Source organism: Manis javanica, chromosome 9 (assembly GCF_040802235.1).
Source record: "Manis javanica isolate MJ-LG chromosome 9, MJ_LKY, whole genome shotgun sequence".
In the NCBI taxonomy this organism is placed as follows: Eukaryota; Metazoa; Chordata; class Mammalia; order Pholidota; family Manidae; genus Manis; species Manis javanica.
Window position 1 is genome coordinate 78,334,464 of NC_133164.1, and position 26,744 is coordinate 78,361,207.

Below are 26,744 nucleotides of genomic sequence, written 5' to 3' on the forward strand. Positions count from 1 at the left end.
TATGGACACACATACATTAATTGGCAATTTTCCTGAGGGCAGTAATACAAGCCATTTCAAATTGTGCAGTTCAGTGGCATTTGGTACATTTACATAGTGCACAACAATCTCCATGATTCCTCTCCAGAACTTTTCCATCATCCCAAATTGTCCTCATTAAACACTGACTCCCCCACACCCCTTCTGCCAGCCCCTGGCAACCATCATCCTTTCTGTCTCTGTGAATTCGGACCACCTTAAGGACCCCATTGTAAGTGGAATCATATAGTATTTGTTCTTCTGTGACTGATTTATTTCACTTAGATAATGTCCTTAAGGTTCACCTGTGCTGGAGCATGTCAGAATTTCCCTTTCTAAGGTTGAGTAATATTCTACTGTTTGTACATACTTTTGTTTATCCATTAATCTTTGGGTGGACATTTAACATGTTTCCACCTTTTGGCTACTGTGAATAATGCTTCTATGAACACTGCTATATAAGTATCTGTTTGAGTCCCTGCTATTAATCTTTATTTTGGTATATACCTAGAATTGGAATTTCAGGAATCTATTACAGTTCCCTATGTTTAACCTTTTGAGAAGCTGCCAGCTGTTTTCCACAGCAAATGGCACCGTATCTTCCTTTTCTAAAACACTCAGAAGATTAAACTGTAGTGTTTCTGAAGAATGTTTTCAGATAAACAATTTATAATTGTATAAATAAATTTGTTAACTCAACTGTCATTCATAAATACAAAATTTTATTTGTACTTCATTAGTGTAGAAAGACCACAATGCTTTTCATACCACAACACTCAAAAGACACACCAAGTTACTCAAATACATAATCACTTATATACCTTGACTAAACAAAACAGTGCAGTTTAATAAAAGATATACCAAAGATAGAGTTCACAAATTCAAAAAAAAAGAACACAGTCTGGGCTTGTTAAGAATAAACTTCACTTTTAAGGGGCAGAATTTTACCATTACAAAGGTGTAGGATGTTTAGGCAAATACATGTATGTTCTTTTGACATAGTAAGATGTATCTCTTTAAAATTCCTTTAAACAGGATTTGTTTAGGACAGCAGCGTTGTTTTTAAAATCTTCTATAGTTTCAAAAACACTTCTTTCTTTATTGAATCTTTGTAGTTTTAAAAGCATAGGGTATGTCTATTAGGAAACCATGAGAGAGACTCTGTGGCCTCAGAACCAAGTCAAATGCTTCCCTCTAATAATATTCTACCATTATGTAACGTTAATAAATAGCCTTCAATGACAGTATGAATGGAGCTCTGCTTTGTGGAAGAAACACCCTAATACTTCAGAGATGCTACAGCTAGGGGAAATATCTTGTAAATAAAGAAAAAGCACTTAAGATAGCTTCTCCTGCCAAAATCTTTAGTTTTACAAATTTTCTTTAAAACGGCAAGCAAAGCACCACATTCTTTCTTATTAGTATCTTCTGTCCTCATAATATAATTAAGGACAATTATATTATTTATTTCAAGAAACATTATACCTTTCATTTCTCCCACTCTTCATATTAGAAGTACTTTGTCTCCCAGTGTGTGCACACTAGACACTGGGATAATGAGCGAAATAAAATAATTTGGAGGGAAATATGTAATTTGTAACCAAAACTACCCAGGAGTGCATATTTGCATATTTACAAGTTAGTGTATAGCTCTGACTTGGGTTACAAAGTGCGAAAGGAAATTGTCAAAATGATTGTAGTGCAGAACAGAACATTTTCCCCTTTCCAGGAATAGTTTCCACTTTGTCTCCAAAGTAGCCAGTCAACAGCATCGGACGTGCGGTCTCGGTGGAGGCAGTTCTGGCGGAATCTCAGGCTCTGGTTGCAAAGAGAGGATGCTATTGGACAACTCACTCCTTAAAATATCCAGAGGCATCTTAAGGATAAAGAAGAGAGACAAATGCATTAACTGAACAGTGTATATATAAGTGCTTTGCAAACTGTACAATTATGTAAGAACAAAGTATTTCTAAATAAAGCTCTTCAATCATCAAAGCTTAATTAGACATTCAAATATTATATCAAAAATAAAAACCAGGTTTGTGTATTTCATGTTACAACAGGAGCAGTGCTGAGCTAGCTTCACACTCTATGGTATTAAAGGGATCAGATGGGCCTCATAAACGTGTTATCTTCATAGACCCCACTGTAGTGGAAGTTTAGTGCATTAATATATGGAAAAATGGTTCTGCATTCTTACAGGTTATATTTTTACTAAAGAAAAAACCTCTCAGCAATTACATAAACAACCATCTTCTGAATTATATTTGAGTTGAGCAAATTATATGTAATAATAATATAAATAAGCCTAAAGCATATTCTTACTAAAAAATCTTTTAAGGAAAGCTTAAAGGTGCCTGCAGAAGTTGCTGTTGCTCCATTATGCTGCCTAGCAATTTTCCTGCAAGTCAGCATCACGGAGGGGCCGGAGGCACAGAATCAGACTCCCACCAGAGAGCAGAGCACTGGGAATGGGGCAAGGACGGGTGCTCTCTCCTCAGCTAAGACATCTCATACTCCGCTAGGTCTCCACTGTCTGTACTAACTTAATTCTTGTGGGAAAACAGGAATAAAAGAAAAGCAGATGGCAAGCAAACCAGGCACTGTGTTAAACCTGTTCCAGGCTCTCCAGCCAGTCACAGTGGAGTCTCAGCAGACACACTGGGCCGCAACACTAAGGACACTGAGAACCCCTGGGCAGCAAAGAGCTGCCCGCCACACCAGCTGGAAGCTCTTGGCCGAGCTGACAACTTCACCTGGCTCTTCAGCTTCTGAGTAACTGCCATGCTGCCCTTTCTAAATAAAAAATTCTCAACCAAAAGTAATAAAGGAAACAACAGGCTTTGGCTGAAATAATTCCATGAGATAGATGGTTATCTTACCTTTTTCAGAATGTCATCAACAAGTTTCAGAAATATCTCATCCACATTGAAATTATCCTTGGCACTCGCTTCGCAGAACCGCATCCCAGTTATCTGCTGTGCAAACTAAAAAAAAGTATATTTTTTCTGTGTGGTGTAACTGGGGAAATTAGCCTTTGGGCTTCAGCTTTATGGAAAGGGGTGGGACTATAGGTGAGTGATGTCCCATTTACTCTCAAATATAAAGTTCACATGTGCAGCAAAACAAAACAAAACAAAATCCTTAAGGTGATACCAGACATTCAAGTCGACTGCTTGCCTAAGTTCCTAAAATTGTAATATATGCGACATTTAAAATGTGATTATCACTGGTTCTCCAAAGAGGGTTAAAATACATCAGAGAAGTCATGAAAATAATTTTATGGTTTAAAAAAATGTCGCTGTATAAAACATCAAGTTAAATAACACAATATATACGAATGCAGGTTTTTCCCCCTTCATTCCAAAATGCCTTTTAAAACTTCTTATACCTTTAATTCAAGCAAATGAGAAGAATGTGACTGAGTGATAATGATGATTATCTCATAATTAACAAAATTAGTTTATTAAAATAAAAAGTATATCAACTACTAATGTGAAAAGAAAGGATGGGGTCTGAGACTTTGGTGTCTCTCTCACCTTTTCACCTTGCTGTCTGGTGATTTCTCTGTCAGTTTCACAGTCCAACTTATTTCCAACTAAGAGAAGTTCTGCATCTTCTGAAGCATACTGTGGAATTTTAAAAGAAGCTGCATTCAAAGATGGGCACTGTCATGTACTGATAGGAAATGTAAACCAAGCCAGTATTTTTTAGTTTTTAATTCACTCCACAAATCTTTGAGTGCCTACTCTGTCCCAGGCAGGACTGATTTCCGTGGTGTATAAGAGCTCTGATGGGGCTCACAGCGCTTGCTTCAGAAAGCGGTGTGGTAACAGGCTTTACAAACCAGTGTTCTTGGCCTTTGACTAATACCTCCTAAGAATCTATCCTAAGGAAATGATTCAAAATATGGGCAAAGTGATCATCAACTGAAAAACCCCTGAAAAATCTAACAAAGTAGATGAATGAAATTAGTTAAGGTATATAAGAGAATGAAGTCACTAGGGAAAAAAACAACGTGCTTTGGGACAACATTAACATGACACACAAGGCCCTCATTATGGAACATTTAGGACCTATAAAACTAAATCAAGTACAGATCCAATCTGGTTTTTCAGGACGGGAGACCCATATATTTTTTAACTAACTTTTGTGCTTTTTTAGATTCTCCACATTTTCAACAGTGACAAGGTATTGTTAATTTTACAATCAGGAAAAAAAGTTCAGCTACAGTTCTTTAGTTTTTAAAAAATACAGGTGCAATACACTGCCTTTAAAAAAGACTACAGAAAAAGGCACCTGAGTGATGTGACCTTGGCACCCTGGCAAGTTACTTGGGGGTCCTGGTCTCCCTGTCAGTGACGGACAGGTAACAGTGCCCACCTGACGGTGCTGGCTCGGAGTGACAATGGTAAGCACTCAAGAAGTGACAGCACTTACTCACAAAAAGGTAAAAAGCAAAAGAATGGAAGGGAGGAGAGCATTAGATCTCAAGGCCTCGGCAGATTCACAAACTGAAATCCTGAAGGGGCCCTCAGGGCTGAAGGTTTTGCTTTGGGTCTGTAGGGCAGCACAGGTCCTGAGTGAAAAATGGAACACCTACCTTATCAATCATCTTCATCCATTTTGGCAAATCATCAAATGTCTCCTTCTTTGTGATATCATATACTAATATGATCCCCTTGGCACTTCTGTAATAAGCTGAGGTAATGCTGTTGAATCTCTCCTGACCTGCTGTGTCCCTAAGAAATAGCAGCAAACATCAGTTCCCGAACAATAACCAGAGTAAGCAAATGCACACACACCACTCTGCCCCCCAGGCTGATTTCTTCTAGTCAGGTCTATGATATGCATTACGATTAGCGGGGGTAGTTTTTATGAGCTAGTTACAGTCCAACAAAAACATTAAGCCCCAATTTCTTTCAAACCAATATTTTGAAAGTAAGAAAATAACGTGTAAAATGATGGAAAGTTTAATACCTCTATGGTAGACAGTTGTTGAGAATGACAAAATGCAGATGAAAACAAGCTATTTAAGTCTACAATTCCCTTTAAACTGACCTTGATGATTAATATTTGATTTTTTTGGAAGATGACCAAGAGACCCCCACTAATGAAAAATGCTATAGATCGGTCTTATTTTCTTAATCCTTAACAGAGTAAGTGGTCAAAGGGAAATGGAGGAGAGATATCAAGTTTGCAAAAATAATAAAAGTTCATTATTCTCTGCTACTTTGAAATCTAAACATTTTTACTTATTCTCCAGGGTGAAGCTGACCATTTCAACATGAAAGATGACTTAAGCACACTAACATGTACTAAAGCCGGCTGAGATATTTTCTCCACCTAGACAGTCAAGAAACTGCCTGAGAACCATCACATATTTACAAATGAGGCTTAACACATCAGGTCTGCTGATCAAGAAATGCATTTCTTTAAAGAGAATCTGTAACTCAGCTTTCCCAGAGAATCCTAACTCCCAGGGGACGCAGTGGGTCACAGGTAGGTCATGGGAGAGTAAGCTAGGGAGTAGTGGAGTAAACTAGAAATAAGGTTCTTCAAAGCTAAGCTACTCAAAGCCTCTATCAGCCTACGAGTTTCCAAAGAGGGAAGAGTGTATAAAACATTTTTTGAATGAATTTGATCAAAGATTACTTCCCCTGAGGTGTGTCTTGTGGGTCCTCTGACAGTGGTGCAGGAACCTGTGGCTTCATCCATTCTGGACATGCTACTAAATTTGCTAATATTATTAAGGGATATATTATTATGCCAAATAAAAAAGCTGTTGGCAAATTCATTTTCACATAAAAAGCAAAGCCATTTGCTTTGTTTCAGAAGACGTAAGATCCTCTGCTTCCCTTGAGTGGAAGGCCTGAGAGGCTGAGGCTGGTCTGGTTTTGCCTTGCAGCACTCAGCAGTGTGCCTAACCCACAGTGGGATGCCAGACACATGCTGAACAAAAGGCTATGTGTTTATAATGTGGAATGTTGATCCCACTTCAAGGCAAAATAAACTTTATTGACTCAGAACTGCCAAAAAATTGGAAAACTGAATGACAGATGGGGAAAGAATTCTTCAAGACTTCTAAAAAAATGTAAAGTCCAAACTAATAGCCACCACCTTCAAGGTGGGTGAGAAGAAACTGATTCAGGTATCATTTCATTTACAGAAGGGACTGATGAATAAAACTATTTCTGGAATCCTAGGCACATGGGGGCATAATTAATACTTTGAAACCAAGAAAGCATCTTTCAGAGATTGAATTCCCAGTCTAATACAAGTTACAGCTTGATCAAATTAAGATTCAATTAAGTATTTTTAACATTTTAAAAATTATGCTGTGCTTTCTGAATACTGTTAAGAAATGTTCCATTTTTTTAAAAAGCCAAAAATCGTAAGTATTTCTCTATTTTGAAATCTGTGATTAGCCACAATAGAGCAACAATATACCTGCACACAAATTTAAATAGCAATCAGATACAAGATCTTCACAGACCATTTTGGAATTACATACTTAAATATCCTAAGTAATTTTTTAACATGTCTTTCAGTGTAAATTAACTCAAATTAATTTCCATGTACATCCGATGAAACAGAATCTAGAGATTGGGGGCTCAAAAACAGAAATCAGAGATAAGGTTTTTAAAATTATTTTTATTTATTGTGGTAAGAACACTTAATGTGAAATCTACCTACCCTAGAAGTAATGTTATCTATAGGCATAATGGTGTACAGCAGATCTCTAGAAATTTTAATGAAAACCCAACAATTGAAGAATAAGAATAGTAATGGGCATGTTTTTTAAAGTTAAATAACCCGTTACATGATTAGGAGTTAGAAACTTTACAATATTTAGAAGTGAGATGTCTCTGTTGGCTATAAGCCAGACACAAAAAGAAGACAGAGATCTCAAAATGCAAAATCTGAGGCAATCCTTTCAACACAAATGAGCAAGTAAGTTTAGCTTACAAAAATCCAATGAGTAAACATAAACTAGTTTACCACTCCCATTAAAGGCCATTCCTTAAATTCCATCTTTTTTGTGCCTGGCTCTGAATGCCGGAGGTAGAAAAGCATTTTCTTTGGAGAGACTATTCCATATTCCCAAAATATGTGGGCTGTGAAAATTATTTTCTGTTCCTCTCAGAAGCTTCTCTGCTTATTTCTCTCTACAAAATTATCTTCTATCACATATGGTCAAAGAATAAAATGCTCATTCAGTTCAACAAGTATTTATTAAATACCTACCTTGTGCCAATACCATACTAATTTCACACAAGTATCTATTTAGAAAAAAAAATTAGGTACAAATAAGATACCAATGCATTGATCAGGCTGTTATCTTTCTGTGAAGCAGCAGAATCCTATTATCTCTCCTCTTTATCTCCCCGAACCTGAATTTTCAGTGTAATAAAGAGCTGACTTCTGGAGATTTGCAGTTTATTAATGTAAGCTAAAGCATCATTTACCATATGACTAGTGAAGTGTGCTATTATTTCTCTCTTTGCTTTTGGTACAAATTGCTAATACAACCATGCTTTGAAAATTCAAAGATTCTTATTTGTTGTATTTAATATATCCATTTAAAGGACAATTATTTAATTGCAGAGCAGGAGCCAAGTTCAGTGTGTGAAAGATTCCACCTCTCCTAAACAGAATGAAAAGAAATGAGCTTGATGTCAACATAAAAATACTATGTAGTTAAAACCAAATTTCCCAGCAGCAAAGACTGGCATGATAGAACAAAGATGCCCATACATGAAGCATTTTAATTCTGTTTGCCTAAATGTAGGAGACAATCTTCATATTTCAAGTCTACTTCAAAACAGTGATTCTTAAGTTACAGTGAATAATTTCCAGGCCAGCATCTGGATGTAAATTCATGGAACTATATTCTAGTTAACATATTTAATTTTAGCTATACTTACATAAAGTTCTCATATACATATATGTTGAACCACTTTAAGCACAGAGATGAGAAAATGGACCTTTTTCTCACAGATAATCAAGGAACTGAAAATGTGGCAGTGACAAAAAATGTGATGTGAAAATGTGACAAAGGTAACTTTTGGTACCTTAAACTTTTAGGAATTCATAGTAAATAATTTTTATCCAGAAATCATTAAGAAAAAATGCACTACTCCTTACAAGACCTCCCTATGAAAACCAGCTGGCAATGCCTCCATGGATTTAGAGTCCAGAGCTATTATTAGCAGAGCACAGTCTACTGAGTCCTTTTGAAGAGCTCTTTCCAACTACAATGACTCCTCCCATGCCCTCAACGGTGACAGAGTGAAGTGAGGATAGCATGCCCACGACAAAGCAGACTCCAGCAGGCATAGCCCAGGGGCTGCTCCCAATGCCAAAATACCAGGCACGATACTTTAAAAAATGAGCCATGACTCCGAATCTTCCTTTCCATCTACTGGACATCAGTAACAAAGACATTTTTTATCCTTTACATAAAATACTTCAGAAAGTAAGAATCTTACTTTGAGTATTATGTGACTAGTGAGTAGCTGGCATTTTGTGGACATATTTACTACTCACTGATAAAAGCCCCTTTAGGAAGAGGTAAGTCCTACTTTCTAACTCAATCACTGGGATATTCCCTGTATAAAACTTGTAATCAACCTTCCAATGTATCCAATGAATCTCTTACTCCCTCCCTCAGTTAGGTTCTTCACCAGTGTTGTGCAATTTAAAGAATTTCAAAAACAGAACCTGAGGAGGGACAAGTCAAGACGAAGCAGAGGAGGAACCATCTGCAGAGGGCAGGGGGCTTGTACATTCAGGAGTAGAGTACAGTTCTGGGGACTTCACTGCAGCAGTTTCCCCAGGGGGTGGGGTTCCTAAGCTGGGGCCCTGTTAGACCAGATTTAAGGGCACTGGTGAGATTCCAGAGGTACCCAATGTATGTCATCAGCATGGACAATCCGAGAGAGTAGAGTTCCAGGGAGGAACAGGCCATGTGGACACACAGCTCTGCTGAGATGAAAACTGAAACATTAAACCCATTAATTAAGACACATCTTTTGAGACAGGACACAATGTCATAATTTGGGTACTGCTGTGATGCAGTGTGCAAGCTTCACAAACCTAATATTGGCTACACAAACCTCTGTGTGGCAGTCTTCTTCAAGAGTATCTCACCCAAAGGTGCTAGGCACTGAGGTGAATGTCCCTGAGTTCTCTCAAGGATGGTCTTTACCTCAGAGAGCTTGTCATTAAAGAGACCCAGCAGCTCATGTGAAAGATATTTTGCTGTCATCTGCAGAGTTCAAAAAATGGCTGCCTTTCCAATCATGGGCTAATATTTTAATACCCACTTTTTGTTATCAAGTATTTAGCCAAGACTCTTAATGTTTCATAAAGGTGTCAAAAATAAAAATATGAGTAACAGAAACAAAAACCCCCAGAACACCACCACCCCAAATCCTGAAAGTCTCAGGCGACCAAATGAAGAGATTACCTCAGACGCCTCCGGAAGGCAAGCACGGCCGGCTTGGCTGCAGCTGTGCCCCGAACAGGGGACACGGATGGAGAATGAAGGCATGGCACTAACACTCAAGCATTAGGTGACCGATGATGCCACAGATGAGGCAGCAATTAACGCAGATGAAAGCAAAGACACACATGGTGGACAAACACTCAGAGCTGAGGTTGACCTGCCGAGAGGAGTTAGTACGCTGAGTACACTGCAGCTGTGGTGTTAAAAACAGAAGGGCATGCTCAGAACACTCCAGCTGTGATGCTTTCCAACCACCACCACACTGACCCTTTCTCCACAGGTCGGTGTCCTAAGGCCACCCGCAGGCTGCTCAGAGCCCAGGGACCGCTCCGAGCACTGACCTCACTCACGGCACAGTGGGGTTAGTCTCCCATATGGTCACAGTGTGAGAAAGGGGCTTCTCTTCAGAAAGCGGCTCTGGATTTGTCTGCAGGCGGCACGAATGGGGGCTCACACCACGTGGCATCAGCCCATGGCCCAGAGGAGCTTGCACCTCTCACAGCAATACTCACACCGTGCCACCGAGGACCGCCCCTCCACTGTCCATGGGCAATCTGCCTTGAAACTGTGCAAATCTGCTTAGGCACATACTGGACTTTACTTGAACCAAACAATACAACTTTAAGAACATGAAGACAAGCACCTGAGCAGCCATTTTGGGGATACAGATTTACTATTATGTTAAATGATTTGAAAATTGAGGCATAAAGGCTCCAAATGAGCTATCATTAAAACAATATCTTCTTTCCACAACTCCCCATGTGCAAAAAGAGTAGGAAATAAGTAGGGTCTTTTCTAATTTCTCTCTCACTGTTCATTTTATTTAAAAATAAGCAAGGGAGAGGAAAAGTAGGAGAGGCAAACCAGCTTGGTTAATTTTATTAGACAAGCGTATGGACTGTTAAACACATACAGCAATTACTGGATGCATACTCGCCCACTTACCAGATTTGTAACCTAATTTTCTTTCCTCTTAGTTCTACAGTTTTGATTTTAAAGTCAACACCTGTAAATAAAACAAACAAAGATGAAGCAAAAACAATGAAGATGGAATTTATCATTAAAAAATCCTATTTGTGTATTTTTTTATAGAATTATCAGGAAAACAAACTAAGAAAATGATACCACTAAAGTTCAAATGCAATGTACCAGTATTTGTGACTACTCAGTTATTCTGTGATTCAATACACGACCATAAAAGTCAAACTATGGTATGTTTTACCCTGAACTCTCTACATACTATTTGCTAGTCATAATTTATAACTATATAAGTTTAGCATAAAAACCATTAAAAATGACATTTAACAATTATATTAACAATTGACTGACTTTAAAAGAATACTATCTTGGAGAAAATTCTTAAATGGAATACTGGAAACAATCTTGAGCTCAAACAGCCTTACTCTGAATTAAGAAATTATTCTATTACATTTTTTAGCATTCACAAAAAATTTAGTTAACATATAAATATGGCTTCTTTATTTTACTGTCAATAGTGTGAAATAATTATTTTTAAGAAATTCACTCACACAAACATACCCAATTTGAATATTAAAAAGAAACCACATGTACTACCATTTATTTCCAGTTTAGCCCTTAAAGCTTCAGATAATTTTTTACACCAAGTTTTCATTCATGAATGTGACCTTACATGCATCTCAGTTATAGAAAACTTAAATATTTCAAACAGTACTTTTTACACAACTAAAAAAAAAACAGACCAAAGGGATGTTGGCTAAATTTGAGACCTAGAAATAGGAACTCTCTATGAGAGCTTCTGACTGCTTCACAGAATCCAGGGGCTCAAGGCTGCCAGCAAGTACATTGTGGCCACTCAAGATCACCCCTCCCAGGCTGTCCATCTTATTAGGAACTGATCCCGGGCCTCAAAGTCAGATGATGTTCTTGAGGTGAAGTGAAAGAACATGTGACTGACTTTATAATTAGTAACACACTGTTGACGCCAGTGTGATACCACAAGACAGGTTTACGACCTGTGGTAGGGGTAGGGGTAGCAAACCCTCTACCTGTGCAATAAAGAGAAGTTGCATGAATATAAAATGTCACAAGGAAACAAAGCTAGATGAGAGTCTAATATGTTTCAATTCTTAATCTCTTATACCAGACATGACTTCAAATGTCACTGAACCAAAGCAGGTTAATTCAATTTCACTTTCAGTTCTGGAACCGATTTGCTTTTCAAAGTCCAATGACACTACACAGCCTTGCAACAGGAAGCATGTTTGTGCAGGACCAACAGTCTCAAACAGAGTTCCTTAATGACTCAACCACAGGGAAGAGCATAACTTAAAGCAATATTCTACAAGGCACAGTAAACAGCCTGGAGATATTTGCTATGTTGTGGTTTTACAAATGCACAGCTTAGTGACCAGAAACAGAAATACCTTCTTCCTGATATTAGCTAAAGCCAGGGCCTCATCATGTTACTCTGTAATGGCAATATTACAAATTAAATTCGTATTTTGTTATGACTACTATTTTACTTTTGTTGCCAGTTACTTTAAGACTATCTTTTCTTTTCAGTTTTAGTTAAAGGAGCTGTAACATTTGTAAGACTTGTTAAAGTGGCAGCTACTTTTATTTAAAAGAACAGGCAGATAATACTTCTCTTGTGAGCTCTGCTTCAAATCAAATTAAAAAATTCCCTGAAACTGCCAGTCAGTAATTTTTGTTTAGATCAGGCTGTTTTCTCTTAACAATTATTCTGAGCCTGAACATATCAGACACTCTTTTTCAACCAATCTAAACTTTCCCAATTTTAGCAGTCCTAAAAGAAGACTATTTTGTAACTACAATATGAATAAAAATAAAAGGAAAGAGGACATTAATATTCACAACTGGAATAGGTGGTAATGTTAGCACCAGGTGACTGTAATTATATTAGAATTTTATTAGGAAAACAAAGCAAAAATGAACTGACAGTGAATAGGATTAAGAATCTGTTTAGCCAAAGGGAAGTCTCTCTAGTTTTTCTAAGTATATTAATGATAATTTTACTAGTATCAGAAAAATATACAGTGGCTAAATCTGAAATTCTGTAAAAGAAAAGGGCTCATTAAAATAGTCCTCTGTCGTAAATGAAATATCCTTTACCACATTTAACAGGCACTAAGTAGGATTAAGGACTAGAAATGTACTCCAACTTGGAGTTTGGAAACATATACTTGTAGCAAGGTATACAACTAAACATCTCTAAAAACTTTAAGTCAAAAATATCTCGATGCCTGTTTTTAATATTCCCATGCCTTAGAAATTATAATGCTCCTTAATAAAAGGTAACAAGTCACCAACAGCTTCAAATACTCAGTGGATTCGTTTTAGGATAAGTCAGCGCAGAGCTTATTCTAGGACCAACATTTATTATAAACAAATAGGGACAATAAGGACAGTTCAAGAGAGTTCAAGTCCAAGAACTGGAAACACAGCTGAGGAATGAAGGTAAGGGGCAGGGCAGTCAGAAGGGTTCTGACAGGAAGCTACCTAGGACTTAAAAGGTTTCTGGGCAGACAAGAAGGTTCTCTAAGGAGAGAACAGCAAAGAATGGCACTTCTGTGCCAAGTGCACGGGGTGCTGGCTTAGGTCAGTATGACTGAACTCTATGAGGGCAGGGACTGTCCCCATCAACTATGGAGCAGCAGGGCCCACAGCTTCCCCTGTTAGTCAAGACACCTGTAGGAAAGGAAGGTGGGTTTCCAACAAGGGCCAGGGCCATAAAGGGTCACTGGGCAATAATTCCTATGTCAATGGGCACAGACTGTTTTGAGTTACCTTTTCTTCTTGACCTTAATTTCCTTTAATAATGATGATAGTGGACATCTGTCAAACACTCTGTGCCTGACATGCAGCAGACGGAATCCTACAGTAGTCCAATTAGGTGGACTATGATCCTCATTTTACAGAGGAAGACATCAGAGAGGACAAGGTCATTTGCTTTAAGGTCACATCCTATGCTAGCAGAGTGGTGGAACCTAGATTTAAACTTATAGCACAGCCCACAATGAAAAGCTGTGATAATAAAAGTCAGATGCATGAAAAGTGTGAAATGTTCTGCAGATGACCCAGAGTCACCACAATCAAGTTGTTAAAGTACAAAGCTTAACTCTGCACTGTCTTTTTCTTCCATAAATTTTAGCATTGGCACAAAGAATTGGTGTACTTAGTGCTGTTTAATGTTTCTAAGTTCCCCTTAAGGCAAAACATTTCCAAACATATTGTATTTCTTTTTGCTGGACCATAAGAAGTTACAAAAATGCAAATAGCAATAAACAGAAGCTTCTTTTTTCACATTCCTTTCCAACAAAAAGCTAAATAAAAGCAAAAACACCATGGCCCATGCCTGCAATTACAGCTGAATGGACTTCCCTTTTTTGTTCTCTGCCTATTTTCCCTCCCCTAACACCAAAGATCTGGCTTATTTTACTTACTACTTTCAGACAGTTGAAGGATGTCATAGACTTTGAAATAAGTCTCAACTCAAACAGTGGTTGTGATGTTACTGCCAATTTATAGTAATTACTTGAAGTTTGTATAATGGCTTTTCTTCCAGAGATATTTATGTTATATAGTGTCATCCAATTTTGGACAATAATATTTCTACTAAGAGGGAGGACTTCCAGCATTTCACTGAATTGTGAGAAAATAAACTAAGAAATGAGTCAAGGTCACACAGAAAGAGGTAAATTTAACATCAGAAAACAAGTCCTGAATATGAGGCTAGTCTTCTCCCTATATATCATCCACCAGAGAAGAGTACAAAATAAATTCCCACAGGCGCACACTACGTAAGGGGAAAGGCAACGCCAATAGGCAGACCATCTTTCAATTCCTGTACCGGAAGTATCCAAACTTGCGAAGTCTTTTTATTTAATATTACCTGGCTTTTCCTACTTAAGCTATGTTCTGAGAATTCAAGAAAATAGGAACTGATCGTATCAGAAGTAGGTAATTTTCAAATAGCAAAAATGACTGTTATTTAAAAATGCCTGTTAGGCCTGAAATATCAAATATCTATCCTAAGCTGGGGAAGATCTGCCTCTCCTTCACTCCAGCATGGAATGGCATGTCTCCACTCCAGCATAAGACCACCTGTGTCTCCAAGGCCCTGACACAGGCAGGAGGAGCTCAAGGGGCTTGACTGGAACCCTGCAGTAGGCAGGGAGGTGTGAGGGAGTCTGGGGTCACCGACTCTGAGGGTGAGGCATGGCGGGAACTCGGTGTGCGCCCTCACAGGGCTTGGAAGCACAGGCAGGCAGCTCCACATTCACGGATTCCACTTACACAAGAACTCCGTGGAAGGAGGCTTCTTCCCTTCGTAACAAAGAAACCGAGAACTTCCTTAGGATATTTACTACTCTAAGGGCTTATGTACTGTAACTCACTGCAGCATATCCCCTTAACAATTCTCTGAGGTACATATTACTATTGTCCCCATTCTACAGAAGAAAAAACAGAGAGGTTAGTAACTTGGCAAGATCACCAAGCAAGTATTGAAACATGGACCTGAACCTGGGCTGAATAGGTTCCAGGCTATGTTCTCCCTAATGCTCTGTGCAGCCTCATCTGGTGAACAAGAAAAGGGCAATGGCTGGATGGGAGGTACAAAATATATTTAATATTAAAAAATAATTTTTAAGGGAAATACTATAAAAAATTGAGGAATGCTGGCTGGCTTGGACAGACTGTTACTGAACTTGGAGGCCATTCTCTGCAAGCTGGTTACAGACAGATCCCTATCTGAAGAGCGAGAGAGTCATTTCAACCTGTTGGTCACAAAAGAGGAGAATATTTATGGAGGGAGGAAGAGCTGGTAAATAAAATACCCAGATGCTCAGGTGGTAGATCAGTAATACTGTCTTCATATACCAAAAACATTGACTTTACAACTACTCACACTGGGTCCATAAAAATATAGGAACTGTCAAGTGCATTTTGCACTTTACCCAAATTATTTGGTTACATTTTGATATTCTGTATTCACTTGTATCTATTTCAGTGTGTATCTCTAAAGGATAAGGATTGTTTGGAGTGTCCCAGAATTTTTGCACCTGTAGTATCAATCAGGCGAAGGGAACACAGCTGACATTTATAATTGCTTTTTCTAGGCCAGGTACATGAGACTATTTTGTCCCCATTTATTCCTGTACCATGAGACAGGAAAACCGGGTAAGCCCTACTTTTTTTCCTCTTTATGAATGAGGAAACTGAAATTAAATAGCTTGCCTAAAGACACATTCATAGCTTATGGCAGAGCTGGGACTTAAATTCAGAACCATGCTTCCACCTCCCAAATCCACTTTTTCCCACATATTACAGTACTTGGTGGGGTTGGGGGGAGGGGAGGAAGCATTAAAATGATAGTAGTGGCCAAGGAGAAGGTCTGGGGTGTTTTTCTTTTTAAGTGAAAAATTAAAGTGGGAATTTGATTGGTGGATGTGATTCTACAGGAGTCAGCAGGAGATCTGCAAGGTTCTGTCGTGTCTCAGGACTGAGGAGCCGGAAAGCTCCGAAGCTTTCTGAAAGCAAAGCATGTGAAGAACAGGAATGAGGGGCTATTCCTCCACGTGGGCCCTAGCTTTGGCAGTCCTTAAATGAAGTTGGAAAACTAGGGGAGTTTTACTCATCAGGAACTTCCATTTGCCTGTCTGTGGTGGAATAGCTGGCTGTTATTTGGTTTTGTACGCTAGGAAGGTGTTATGTAAGCACCAGAAACCAAATGGGGGAAAAGGTTTTTTATGGAAAAGAGTGCTCTGTTAAGCCTGAGTTGTGTCTTCTGGTTTTAAGGGATAAGGATTTTTTGAAAAACATTATCACAGTCAATTAAAGGCACTATTTTAGGTCTGTAGTTTTGGTTTTCTAAATACTTTCCAAATGTCAAAGATGTGCAATAAAGGGACAAAAGAGAATAATCAATTTCTTCCTCTGTTGAAGCAGAACAATATAGAATTTTACCTCTTCTCTAATTTTATTATGGCCGTCTCCATGACTCACTTCCCCTTCTGAAAGGACAAGCCAGGTAAGCAGGCATTAGCTTTGTGCCCTCTGAAATGGCTAACAATGCTGTCTTATGTAAACAACCTCTCAAAAAATATCTGTTGAATGACTGCACTGTACAAAGCTATGTTTTCTTTAGAAATTCAAACAAATCCTTAATTAGAACAACGTATTTGGCACCCAAGGCTGGAGAACTATTTGGACTTATCAGTTCTCAAAGAAACCTACTCTGCTTTTCAATGCCAGTTCCAAGATCTGTAACAGATTGCTGGCTTATTCCACAAGGCTGGAGAGAGAGGCAATCTCTAAGAATTTGGATCTCTATCATGCATAATGAGACCTTTCTTCTTAATGTAAGGGCAGAACAGTGAAAGGCTGAATGCACTTAAGCCAGGTCTTTAAATAGATCTCTATTCAACTTAAACAACCAGTCTGGACTAAATTTCCGTACTTTTTGAGAGATGGCTACTTTGTTCCACAAAACCCATGCACTGTGCACAACCCTATGGGTTTGCAACAAATTCATTAAATAAATAAACCTAATCACACAATGCATAGCATATGCTAGAATGAAACTAAACACTAACCAAGACCTGTCAGTTCCTTCTGCACACGCATCTCCCTGAGTCATGGTGTTACATCATTTTGGCAGGGGACAGAACAATGCTGGAGAGCTGCTCGAGGACTGGGAATTCTGAAAGACTTTTCCCAATTCTCAAGTGAAGCACTGAGGCAGATCAGCCACGGCTAGGAAGACTGCATACGAGGAGCAAAATAAAACACATGGTTAGGATTTTTAATCCAGTATTAGACATTCGTTCTGGGTTTTCTAACAAAAATCTCTCACCTAAATTCCCAGAATTTAGTACAAGTCAATTTTCCTGGCCAGTGCTTCCACAGATGCTAGATGAAGGCATCCAGGCACTCGTAGACTGCATTCATCTGCCATGTCACCTAACATTCAAGGCCAGACCCACAGACGGTCCCTTCTGAAGGGGATTTACAGTCACCTGCTTCCTGATAAAATGTATCCTGAATGCACCCTCAACTCAACACTGGACTCCAAGGCATGAGTTCAGCAAACAGAACACAGGGATGATGGCTGTAAGTGCATGAACACTGGGCTTCCACAAAGTGCCATCATCTCTATGACCAGTTATTCCAGGGCCCGACCTGTGAAGAAGCTTAATGCACTGATACAGAATGAAAAAAAAGGGCACAGTGGTGAGGTTCTCAGAAGCACATTTAAAGACCTTTTTAAACTGGATATTCTGTCTTTCCTAATTTTGGGTGGGGGTGGGGGAGTACTTAATTTTAATTTTTCTTTTTTTTTAAGTTGGTGGTAGTGGAGTTTAAAGTGTCCTTACTTGGTAAATGAAAGAACTGACAATTCTCTGTGGGCCTCCAACACTTTGGTACATATTTTACTGCCCAGAAAAATCAGAATTCTAGTTTAGACTGCTTTACTCTGACTATCCCTCTGTTCAAATATGCCAGATTTGGGAAGATTTTAATAAATGTGTAAAAGGTTTCAGGTATTTGAATGGTTGAATTTTTAGGTAAGAAATCCAATTCTCAGAGCATTATTATAATATCCAGAAGGCAAGTGACAAGCAATGATAGGGGCATAAAAAAAGTTATTCTCATGAATTCATAGATCAATGATTATCCTCACAGGGCTACAGGGAGGACCAAATTCTATAGGCAGGAAAGGTCTTCACTGTGTCTGATTTTGAGTCATCAGAATTTTCACAAAGCAAAGTAAATTTAAACCTCAAAGTAAGCCAAGAAACAGATAGCTAATTGGAAAGAACATGCAGCTCTGGCCCTGACCACTTGCTAATCACCTGTGGGTAAACGGTTTACCTCTCTGAGCTTTTGCTTCCTCATCTATAAAATGGGGATAGCTCTCAGGATTGTTGTAAGGATTAGAAAGAATGTCTCTTTTGCTGGTACACAGTGCTCAATATGGAGTAGCTAATGGAATGTTATATTTTATATGCACAGACAACTAAACTACTTATCCAAAGTCACAAACTAGTTAGTGGCAAAGCCTAAATCAAAAGCCAGACTCCACATCTTTACTGCAGTGTTTTTTCCTAGAGTGCAATGCCCCTGGAGCAGGTGCTACCTGGTAAAACCATTTCAATCCAGATAAAATTAAATAGCTAGCTTCCAATAGTTATATAGAAATAAAATAAAGGTTGACAAATATATAACTTATGCATTTGTTTTTTGTGTGTGTATTACATAGTTGTAAATTTCTACTACTAGTTTCTTTCCATTTCTCAAACCTGAAAAAGCTGCTCCAGCATTTTTTAGGAACCTTTCATATTACGTAGTTATCAGACTAAATAATTCAATTCCATTAACACAAAATCCCACTTGAAAATAATACTCCACCTAGACAATTTCCATTAAATAGGTCAATTATGAAAAACAGACTTCTAAGTTTTCTACCCTGGTGAATTTTGTGTCTTCCAAACCAAATCAACTTCTGATTTGATTAACAATACAAAACACAAAAAATTAACATTGTGCTCATCTGTAATTTTGCTAAGTAGGTTTATGATCACATATTCCTTGGGTTTTCCACTATGCTCTTTCACAGAAAGTTCAACTGAGTCTGATTCAGTGTAAAAAGGCACTTATAGGAGACACCCCTTTGCAGCCTCAGAATTACATGGGGCCACCACTTTAGTGACCCACCTTGGATGGTGCATGCGCAGAAGCTCTTTCTGGCCATGCTCTGGGGCTAGTCTTTTTCAGACTCTGCTGTCATGAGCAGCACATGTCTGCAAGCCTGGACAGGGTGAGGGCAAGTGCCACGGTGGAAGAGAATCTTTCTCTTTGTAGAGCTAATTGTATGTACTACATGGAAATGAAACTCAAAAAAACTGGCCTCAGGACAATTAGTTATAAACTCAGAAGGTAGGTATTCAGGTGGGGCAACCACAATTCTGTACCACACCCAGCACTGTATTTAAACAGCATTTTTCTAAAAGGATCTTGAGGAATGAATTTATCCTTATAGCATTCCAATGAGGAGGCAGCCTCCACAACTCGCCCTCATGCTACCCATGGCCCTGGAGGGGCTTCCACTGGGTACCCATGGCCCTGGAGGGGCTTCCACTGGGTCCCCAGATATGCCTCTGCAGTTACCAACCTGTTTCATTCTGTCCTCCACAGGCCCTGGACAGAGGTCATGACCTGCTTTCCACTACAACCACCCACTGGGTGCTCAAAGTTTTGATAAGTGGTTGATGGTTGAGAATGACTGATGAAATCACTGGCAACTTGGGAAAGGAAAAAGCAACTCAGAGGCAGAGATTGAAGGGGGCTCATTAGCTTTCTTAAAGTGTCTTTATACTCTGGATCAGATACAGGTTATCAACATTCTCTGAACTTTCCACAATTAAAACATAGATATTGAGCCAAGTACTACTTATGTTGGAAACAAAAAAGAGCAAGACAAAAATCCAACTACACAAAGAACCCCACGTGGCAGCGGTGGGAAGTATGTGCAGATGTAAGCATGTGGATTTGTTTGTTAAGGGGACAGAGAGGCAAACTGATCTCCATGTTTCTTCAGCACCCCCAATAATCCTATGTGACCCTGCCAAATCAGTTTCACTGTCTCCAAGCCAATGCTGCTCTCAGAGGCCTTTACAGTTCCAGCTAGAGGGTAAGGTCCAGCTCCTTAGTGCAGCAGCCGAGGTCTTGGAGAATCCATTCCCCATGTCCACCAGTGAGTCTGCCCCAGCATGTGGGTGTGAAATTGTGGCTTATAATTATGGAATTTCTTGCGAAGGGCTACAAAGGGGTCTTTTGTTAATGAGGCAACTTTTGGAGTGCCCCTAGGTCACCTAAAGATGTGGGGTGATCACCAGAAGAACCAACTATGTGATTATAGAGGACTGGAACTTTTGCCCCAACCACCTCCTGCTTCCAAGGAGGGGAGAAGGGCTGGAGATTGAGCTCAGTCACCAACAGCCAGTGATTTCATCAACCATGCCCATGTAAAGAAGCATCCATAAAACCCACAGTATGGGGTTCAGAGGGCTTCCTGGTTGGTGACTATGGGAACACTTGGGGAGAGCAGTGAGCTCAGAGAGCAGAGACGCTCTGGCTTCTTCCTGAATTGTCCTTTCATTATGAACTGGAAACCTAGTAAGCAAAACGTTTCTCTGAGTTCTGTGAACTACTCCAGCCAAGTTAATCAAATCCAAGGAGGTGGTTGTGGGAACCGTGTCTATAGCTGGTCAGTCAGAAGCACATATGACAGGGACTTGCACTTGGCTCCGACCTGGGGAAGGGCAGTTTCGTGAGGCTGAGCCCTTAGCCAGGGGAGTGGGAGTGATGCCCCAGTGCGGCCCAGCCTACAGCACCCTTCCCTCGTGTCTCCTCAACCCGCTCTAAGGCACACCTTTGCTCACCTCCCATCTCACCCTCCTCTACACAAGCCCTCTAGGAGGCCTGTGCTGATTTCATTCCATCACATGGTACAATTATACTCTCCCTCATTTTCATGTATTTTTAAGCATGGAGCCATAAAAGAGTGATACTCCTGAATGCTTTTAACTCTACATCAGGTACTAAAATATAACCAGTATGAACCTCATTTGATGGTTTAGTAACTCCCTATACTCTATGATCCAAGATTAGATACTTAAAACAGGTATAGCTATGCTACTAAAATTTAATATCCTGGTCCCTAGGCCAACATTTTAAGAACAGATAAAAGGAACAGAAAGCACAGATATTTCCAAAATGACCTATTTCACAAGAAAACCTTTAAGGAAAACATGTTCTCAAAAAAAAAAACAAGAAAGGCAATAAAAAATTTGGGGGTTTAATTTTCCAATAAGACTTAAATTGTAGTACTGTTTTGTTGGTTACAATACAAAACATATATACAAGTATGTAGAATGATACTTTAAATTCTGTATTTCAAGTTACTCGGTATTTCTTGCACTTCTTCTGGGGAAATCCCTCATTGCCTATCACTGAAGGCGAACCATCTCATCTATGGGCTTCCCTAGATTTGACAGCTTTTAAGGGATTTTCCATAGAAACAACTGTTATCCATATGGACCTAACAAACTTCAATGCCAAGTCTGTACAATTAACTTCTTCATAAAAACTTCCTGTAGAGTTTCAGTTTTAGGTCCTGAGGGCATAGTACTTACTGAGCTGGAAAGACTATATGTATCTGCACATACTTCACTCTTGTACTTCACCCACGGGTGGTGCTGGAGGAATCCTCCCCACTTCTGTGCATCCCTGGTTTATTTGAGGTCACGGACAAATACAACTGAGTCCCTCTGCCCGCATTTATAGTTCAAACAAGAAATTTAGTGTAATTTCAGTTTTAATATTCCCCACAGATCGTCCACGGAGACTGCTAAACTATTCATTATTTCAGCACATCATAAAAGTGAGCTCAAAATTAGAAAGTAAGCCTTGGTTCCCGCAAGGCAAAGTAAAGGCACTACAATTCGGTAGAGATGACCCACTTAGGCCATCTACCAGGGGCACGGCTTCCCTCCACTGCCTGGCTCGCACCTCGCGTCCCTCTTGTCCTGGCGACTAACGTAAGGCCGGTAGTTTCCGAGGGCAGATGGGCACTGCCTCGGGGCCGAACGACACCAATGTACCACCCTGTCTCTTGAGCTGCCCTGGACGGTGGGGGGGCGCGGGGATGCCCGGCGCACTGAAGGCCGGTCCGGCCGCGCGGGGCGCCCCCGGGGACCATCCCGAGACGCACGGTCACCGGGCCGGAGAAGAGGCGCGGGAGGGCCCACGGACGCGCAGGGAGTGCCTGGCCGGGACGCCGGACCGGGCCACGGCGCCCTTACCCACGGTCGACTTGCAGGCCTCGCAGAAGGTGTCGTCGGTGAAGCGCTCCATCAGACTGGTCTTGCCCACGCCGCGGGAGCCGATGATGATGACCTGCAGCTTGAAGTCGGCCGGCCTGGGGGGCTGCTTCCTTCGGCGCGCCTGGCCGCCCGACAGCGCTGGGGAGCCCGCGGCCCGCCTCTGCAGCGCGGCGCCCGGATCCATGCACGCATGCGGCCCCCGCCCGGCTCCGCCGCGCGCCCCGGGCTCCGCCGCCCCCTCGGCTTCCGCCGCTCGCAGGCCGTTAGCCCCGGGCTCGGCGTCCGGCAGCTCTACAGGCCCCGGCGGCCCGCAGCGTCCGCGCTGCAGCTGCGCCGCAGGCCGGCCCCCTCCTCCCGCGTCCGCACCGCCGCCGCCGCCACCGCCGCCGTGAGAGGAGGACGGGAAGCAGCCGCCCCGCAGCAGCGGCAGCAGCATCCCGGACGAGGAGGGGCAGGAAGCGCAGGCGCGGCCGCTGGGGAGGAGGTGGGGAGGGCGCGGGACGGGATGGCGCGCCCCCTGCCGGCGGGAGGACCACAGCCCGCGCCGCCGCTTCTCTATGCCCTCCACTCGCCTCCGCCGCTTCGGCTGACCCTCCGTTTCCGCGGATGTTTTATATTCCTTCTCCTCCGTCCTTTCCCTCCTTTTCCACTACTCATTTCCCTGCTTTAATGGAGTGCAGTCCCCGAACACCAGGCAGTTTAGTAGCAGTCTCCCCCTTACACTCTCCAGATGAGCCGCTCAGACCCGCGCCGCGCACCCCGCGGGGCCGCGAGCTCTCAGGTCGCCGGGCCGCCGGCGCCGTCCCGCCCGCAGCGCGGGGCTCCCGCCTGGCCTGCTCGCCCGCTTGCGAGGTAGACTTTGTCTTTCCCTTGTCTGCCTTCCATTTTCCACAGGAAACTCACGAGATTGTTTTTATGCCAGACTGCTGCTTCATTAAAAGTTCAAGAGTTTTTTTTCGTTTAACTTTTAAAACAGATTAATAGCATGCTCCTTTGGGGAAGCGAGTGAGTTAAAACTCAAACACTAGTAAGAAACTGCAAGAGGGAACTCCAGAAGTTTGGGAATTATGGGCTCGGGTAGTGTGTTGCCGTTCGCAGTTGAGAGGGTTTAAGGATACAGAAAATCACTGCTCTGATTCCTTTCCAGGGATTTGTTTAGCAAATTCCTCAGTGTGAACTTGAGCACCTCAGGACACAGGGTTCTAAATATGATAGGAGCTGGCACATTTGCAGAGAATGATCACAGTAACCTACTAAATTTCAGTTTTATTTAGAACTGGGTTTAGTAATGCAGAGTACATGTGGATGTTTATCTACAAACCTGATTCGTAAAAATCTAGCATTGCCCACAAAGTAAATTGGACGTTTACATTTAAAAGATAATTCTTAGCTTTCCCAAAGAAATCACAATAGACTTTTTAGTAGTTCTTCGGATATGTAAAATATGATCAGATCTCTATTATTTCAAACACAGCTCAACCACTTGAAATCACAGAACCCCTCTGAGCTGTGAATTTCTCTACTCTTCTTACAGGAATGAAGTGTACTGAGCCCTCTTGCTGTTTAGCATTGTCAGGAAAAGTCAACTAGAGGTCAGCCTCTTGTAAACCATAACTCACTATGTAAAGGTAAGGAATTAAACTGATTTGCTCACAACTTTTCAGGACTACTGCAGTTGCACAAAGAAAGACACATCTGCAAAGGTAATCTGAAGCTTTGTAATTAGGTTTGTTCTGATTTATAGCAGAGCCTGTCCGAACAAGCCAATGAGTGTGGAATGGCTTGTAGGGCTGAAGACCCTCTTGTCCAGAATAAAGTATGTTCCCCATAAAGCAGCTCTGTGATTTTTCTCCGCTAGAATAATTAATGGGTTCAAGGGCAGAGATTGGATAGTACCTCCAGAGGGCATAGTTAAAATCCATATGCACTGCTTTAAACTCTCTGTCAATACATAGTGTTCCAGTATGTAGTACATAGTACAATTCAGCATATGTCTGTGAAAGAATGAATGATGTTTCTATAGATACTCATATTGGTAGAGTTATTTGGTTTCTAGAGCTGTCCTAAATCCAGATTGTGAAAAAGGCTACCCGCAGTCCTACCTTCCTTTCCACCCCAAGTCCTCTCTCTACCATTTTGCAAGGCCCTCTTTTCTTCATTGTCATCTTAATACCATCATCAACACCTAAAACAGAGAAGTTACAACTTTTACAAAAAGTAGAACTGGAAGAGGATGTAGAGTAAAAGACAAAGAGTCGAGGGTAGAATCTGGAGATCATCCATACACAAAAGGTAGGCAAACAAAGACAGGTAGCAAGGAAACCTGGGAATGGAGGGAGAGAGTAATCTGGAGATAATGGGGTCATGGAGATGCAGGGAGGATTGTGGTTTACAAAGATTTATGGATGATCAAGAGCCCAATACTATAGGCTGGTCAAGTAAAATAAGTAAGCACTCCTTGCTTTGCATGACCTTGAAAGATCATAAAAATGGTCATGCAGTCTCAGTGCAAAATGAACTTCATAATCAATGGGGGAAAATGTTACTGTTCTGTGACCTTTACAAATTTTTGTGAAAACACTGTTGGTTATAAGTGTATAAGGAAATGAAAAAAATGTAAAATGTGTTTATTTAGGACACTGTAACTTAAAAAATCAGAAACATTGAGAATTAAAGGGTTTATATCTGTAAAAAACTTATTAACAACAGCTTGAAGAGTGCTTGTATTCTTGTCATATAACTTACTCATAAGGAGTGGACATTGTTTCAATGCCATGGTAACCTGTTCTATTCCTTTCTCTGTTTGGATCAGCTTCCAACATTTTGTTCTTTGCACTTTTAATATTATGAAATATCTCCAAAGGTTCATTTAATGTTAAGGTTTTTGCTGGCATCACTTCCTCTGGCCATCTTTGTCCTTTTCGTCAAAATTACTTTGCTCCTCTGTGTTGACAATCTTGCTTTCCCTGAGCCCTGTGTCTGCACATCTAAAATCTCTCCACATTCATCAGGGCTCCAGCCCCACATTCAGCCATTCCCTCTGTAACTCCATTTGTGTAGATTTGAACTTTATTTCCAGCATGATCATTTTTTACTTCTTTGCTGTACTTCATCTGTGTTGTCCAATTTCCTCTTTTGATCATCCACTTTCATAAAATGTCACTTGAGTTGGGCACTGGGAGATAAGGAGGCACCCTTTGCTGTCTGTGTGTGACCTGAATAACACACAAAGTGATGATCACCAACAGTCTTTGAGAAAAGTGATGTTATAAGGATCTAACCCCAGTTTTGATGTGAGACTCCTGACATCTTTTATGCCTTACCTTTTCTCTTTCTCTGGGTCTTGCATCTGGGCAGGCTGATAAGAAAGCCCAGGTGTTCCCCCTTTGCTGCTGATGGGAGATTCAAACCCTGCAAGCCTCTGCCTGTGTGCAGGAGCCCTTAGCCTAACCCACCCTCTGAGTACAATAAACCCCCAGCCAGTCTCCTTCCCTTTGCTCTCAAGCCACTTTCAAATGGACTTGGGAGGCCCTCCCTGTTCTCTCCAGAAAGCTTTGATTATGTAAATAACAGACACATTCTCCTGGCATGGGTATGGTGTCATTGATCTTGACATCCATAGCAAAGTTTGGTGGGAGTCCATCTTGTTATTCATGTGGGAGGGTAGTCACTGATTATGATGCACAACTGGTATTTATGTAGTGATCTGTGAGCTGAAGAGTTAACTGTGAGGTTTGTGCTTTTTGTAATTACTCATAGTTAATGTCCATTCACCCATTGATGGACACTTAAATGGTTTCCATATCTTGGCTATTGTAAATAATGCTGCAGTAAACAAGGGGATGCAGATACGTTTTTAGGATAACGATTTCTTTTGGATAAATACCCAGAAGTGGGATTGATGGATCATAGTTATATTTTTTATTTTCTGAAGAACCTCCATACCTTTTTCCATAGTGATTGCACCAATTTACATTCCCGCCAACAGTAGGATGCATTTTATGACTTTCTTACAGGACAGCATAATGGGTGACATGCACTTAATATTCACCTCAAGTCCCTTTGCCCCCAAATCCCAGAAGTGCCACAGGCCCGGGCCCAGGTGGAGGCTGCACACACAGGTGGGTTTGTATCGCAGCTGAGGAACTGCAAGCTTGGGAATCCCCAGTCTTTAAAGGGGCTGTGAGCAAATGTGCCCAACTTTTGCCAGGAGGGGGTCACTGTCTTTGGTACCCTGGTCAGCAGACCAATCCTCCCTCTGCCCTGAGGGAGATGGATGCCTTCTTCCAGGGTCATTTACTGTACAAACATCCCTGAAAAGATCA

General features: G+C 40.9%; 1 protein-coding gene across 1 annotated transcript; it reads right to left on the reverse strand.

The window, feature by feature from the left end:
- Positions 1-718: 718 nt before the first annotated feature.
- RAB12 (RAB12, member RAS oncogene family) lies at positions 719-22,870 on the reverse strand. Its single transcript, XM_017672591.3, has 6 exons — positions 22,399-22,870; positions 10,475-10,535; positions 4,622-4,760; positions 3,558-3,647; positions 2,901-3,005; positions 719-1,894 (listed from the first exon to the last, which is right to left on the reverse strand). The coding sequence occupies exons 1-6, from the start codon at positions 22,853-22,855 to the stop codon at positions 1,781-1,783; spliced, it is 966 nt and encodes a 321-aa protein (XP_017528080.2). The 5' UTR covers positions 22,856-22,870; the 3' UTR covers positions 719-1,780.
- Positions 22,871-26,744: the final 3,874 nt, after the last annotated feature.

Bases quoted from the DNA above. Each gene is read 5' to 3' on its own strand.
- RAB12 (XM_017672591.3), bottom strand. From the start codon at position 22,855: ATGCTGCTGCCGCTGCTGCGGGGCGGCTGCTTCCCGTCCTCCTCTCAC. The intron at 3,006-3,557 runs GTGAGAGAGACA...ACTTTTTTTTAG, and splicing joins CCAGACAGCAAGGTGAAAAG to TTTGCACAGCAGATAACTGG. The intron at 1,895-2,900 runs GTAAGATAACCA...TTTATCCTTAAG, and splicing joins TTGATGACATTCTGAAAAAG to ATGCCTCTGGATATTTTAAG.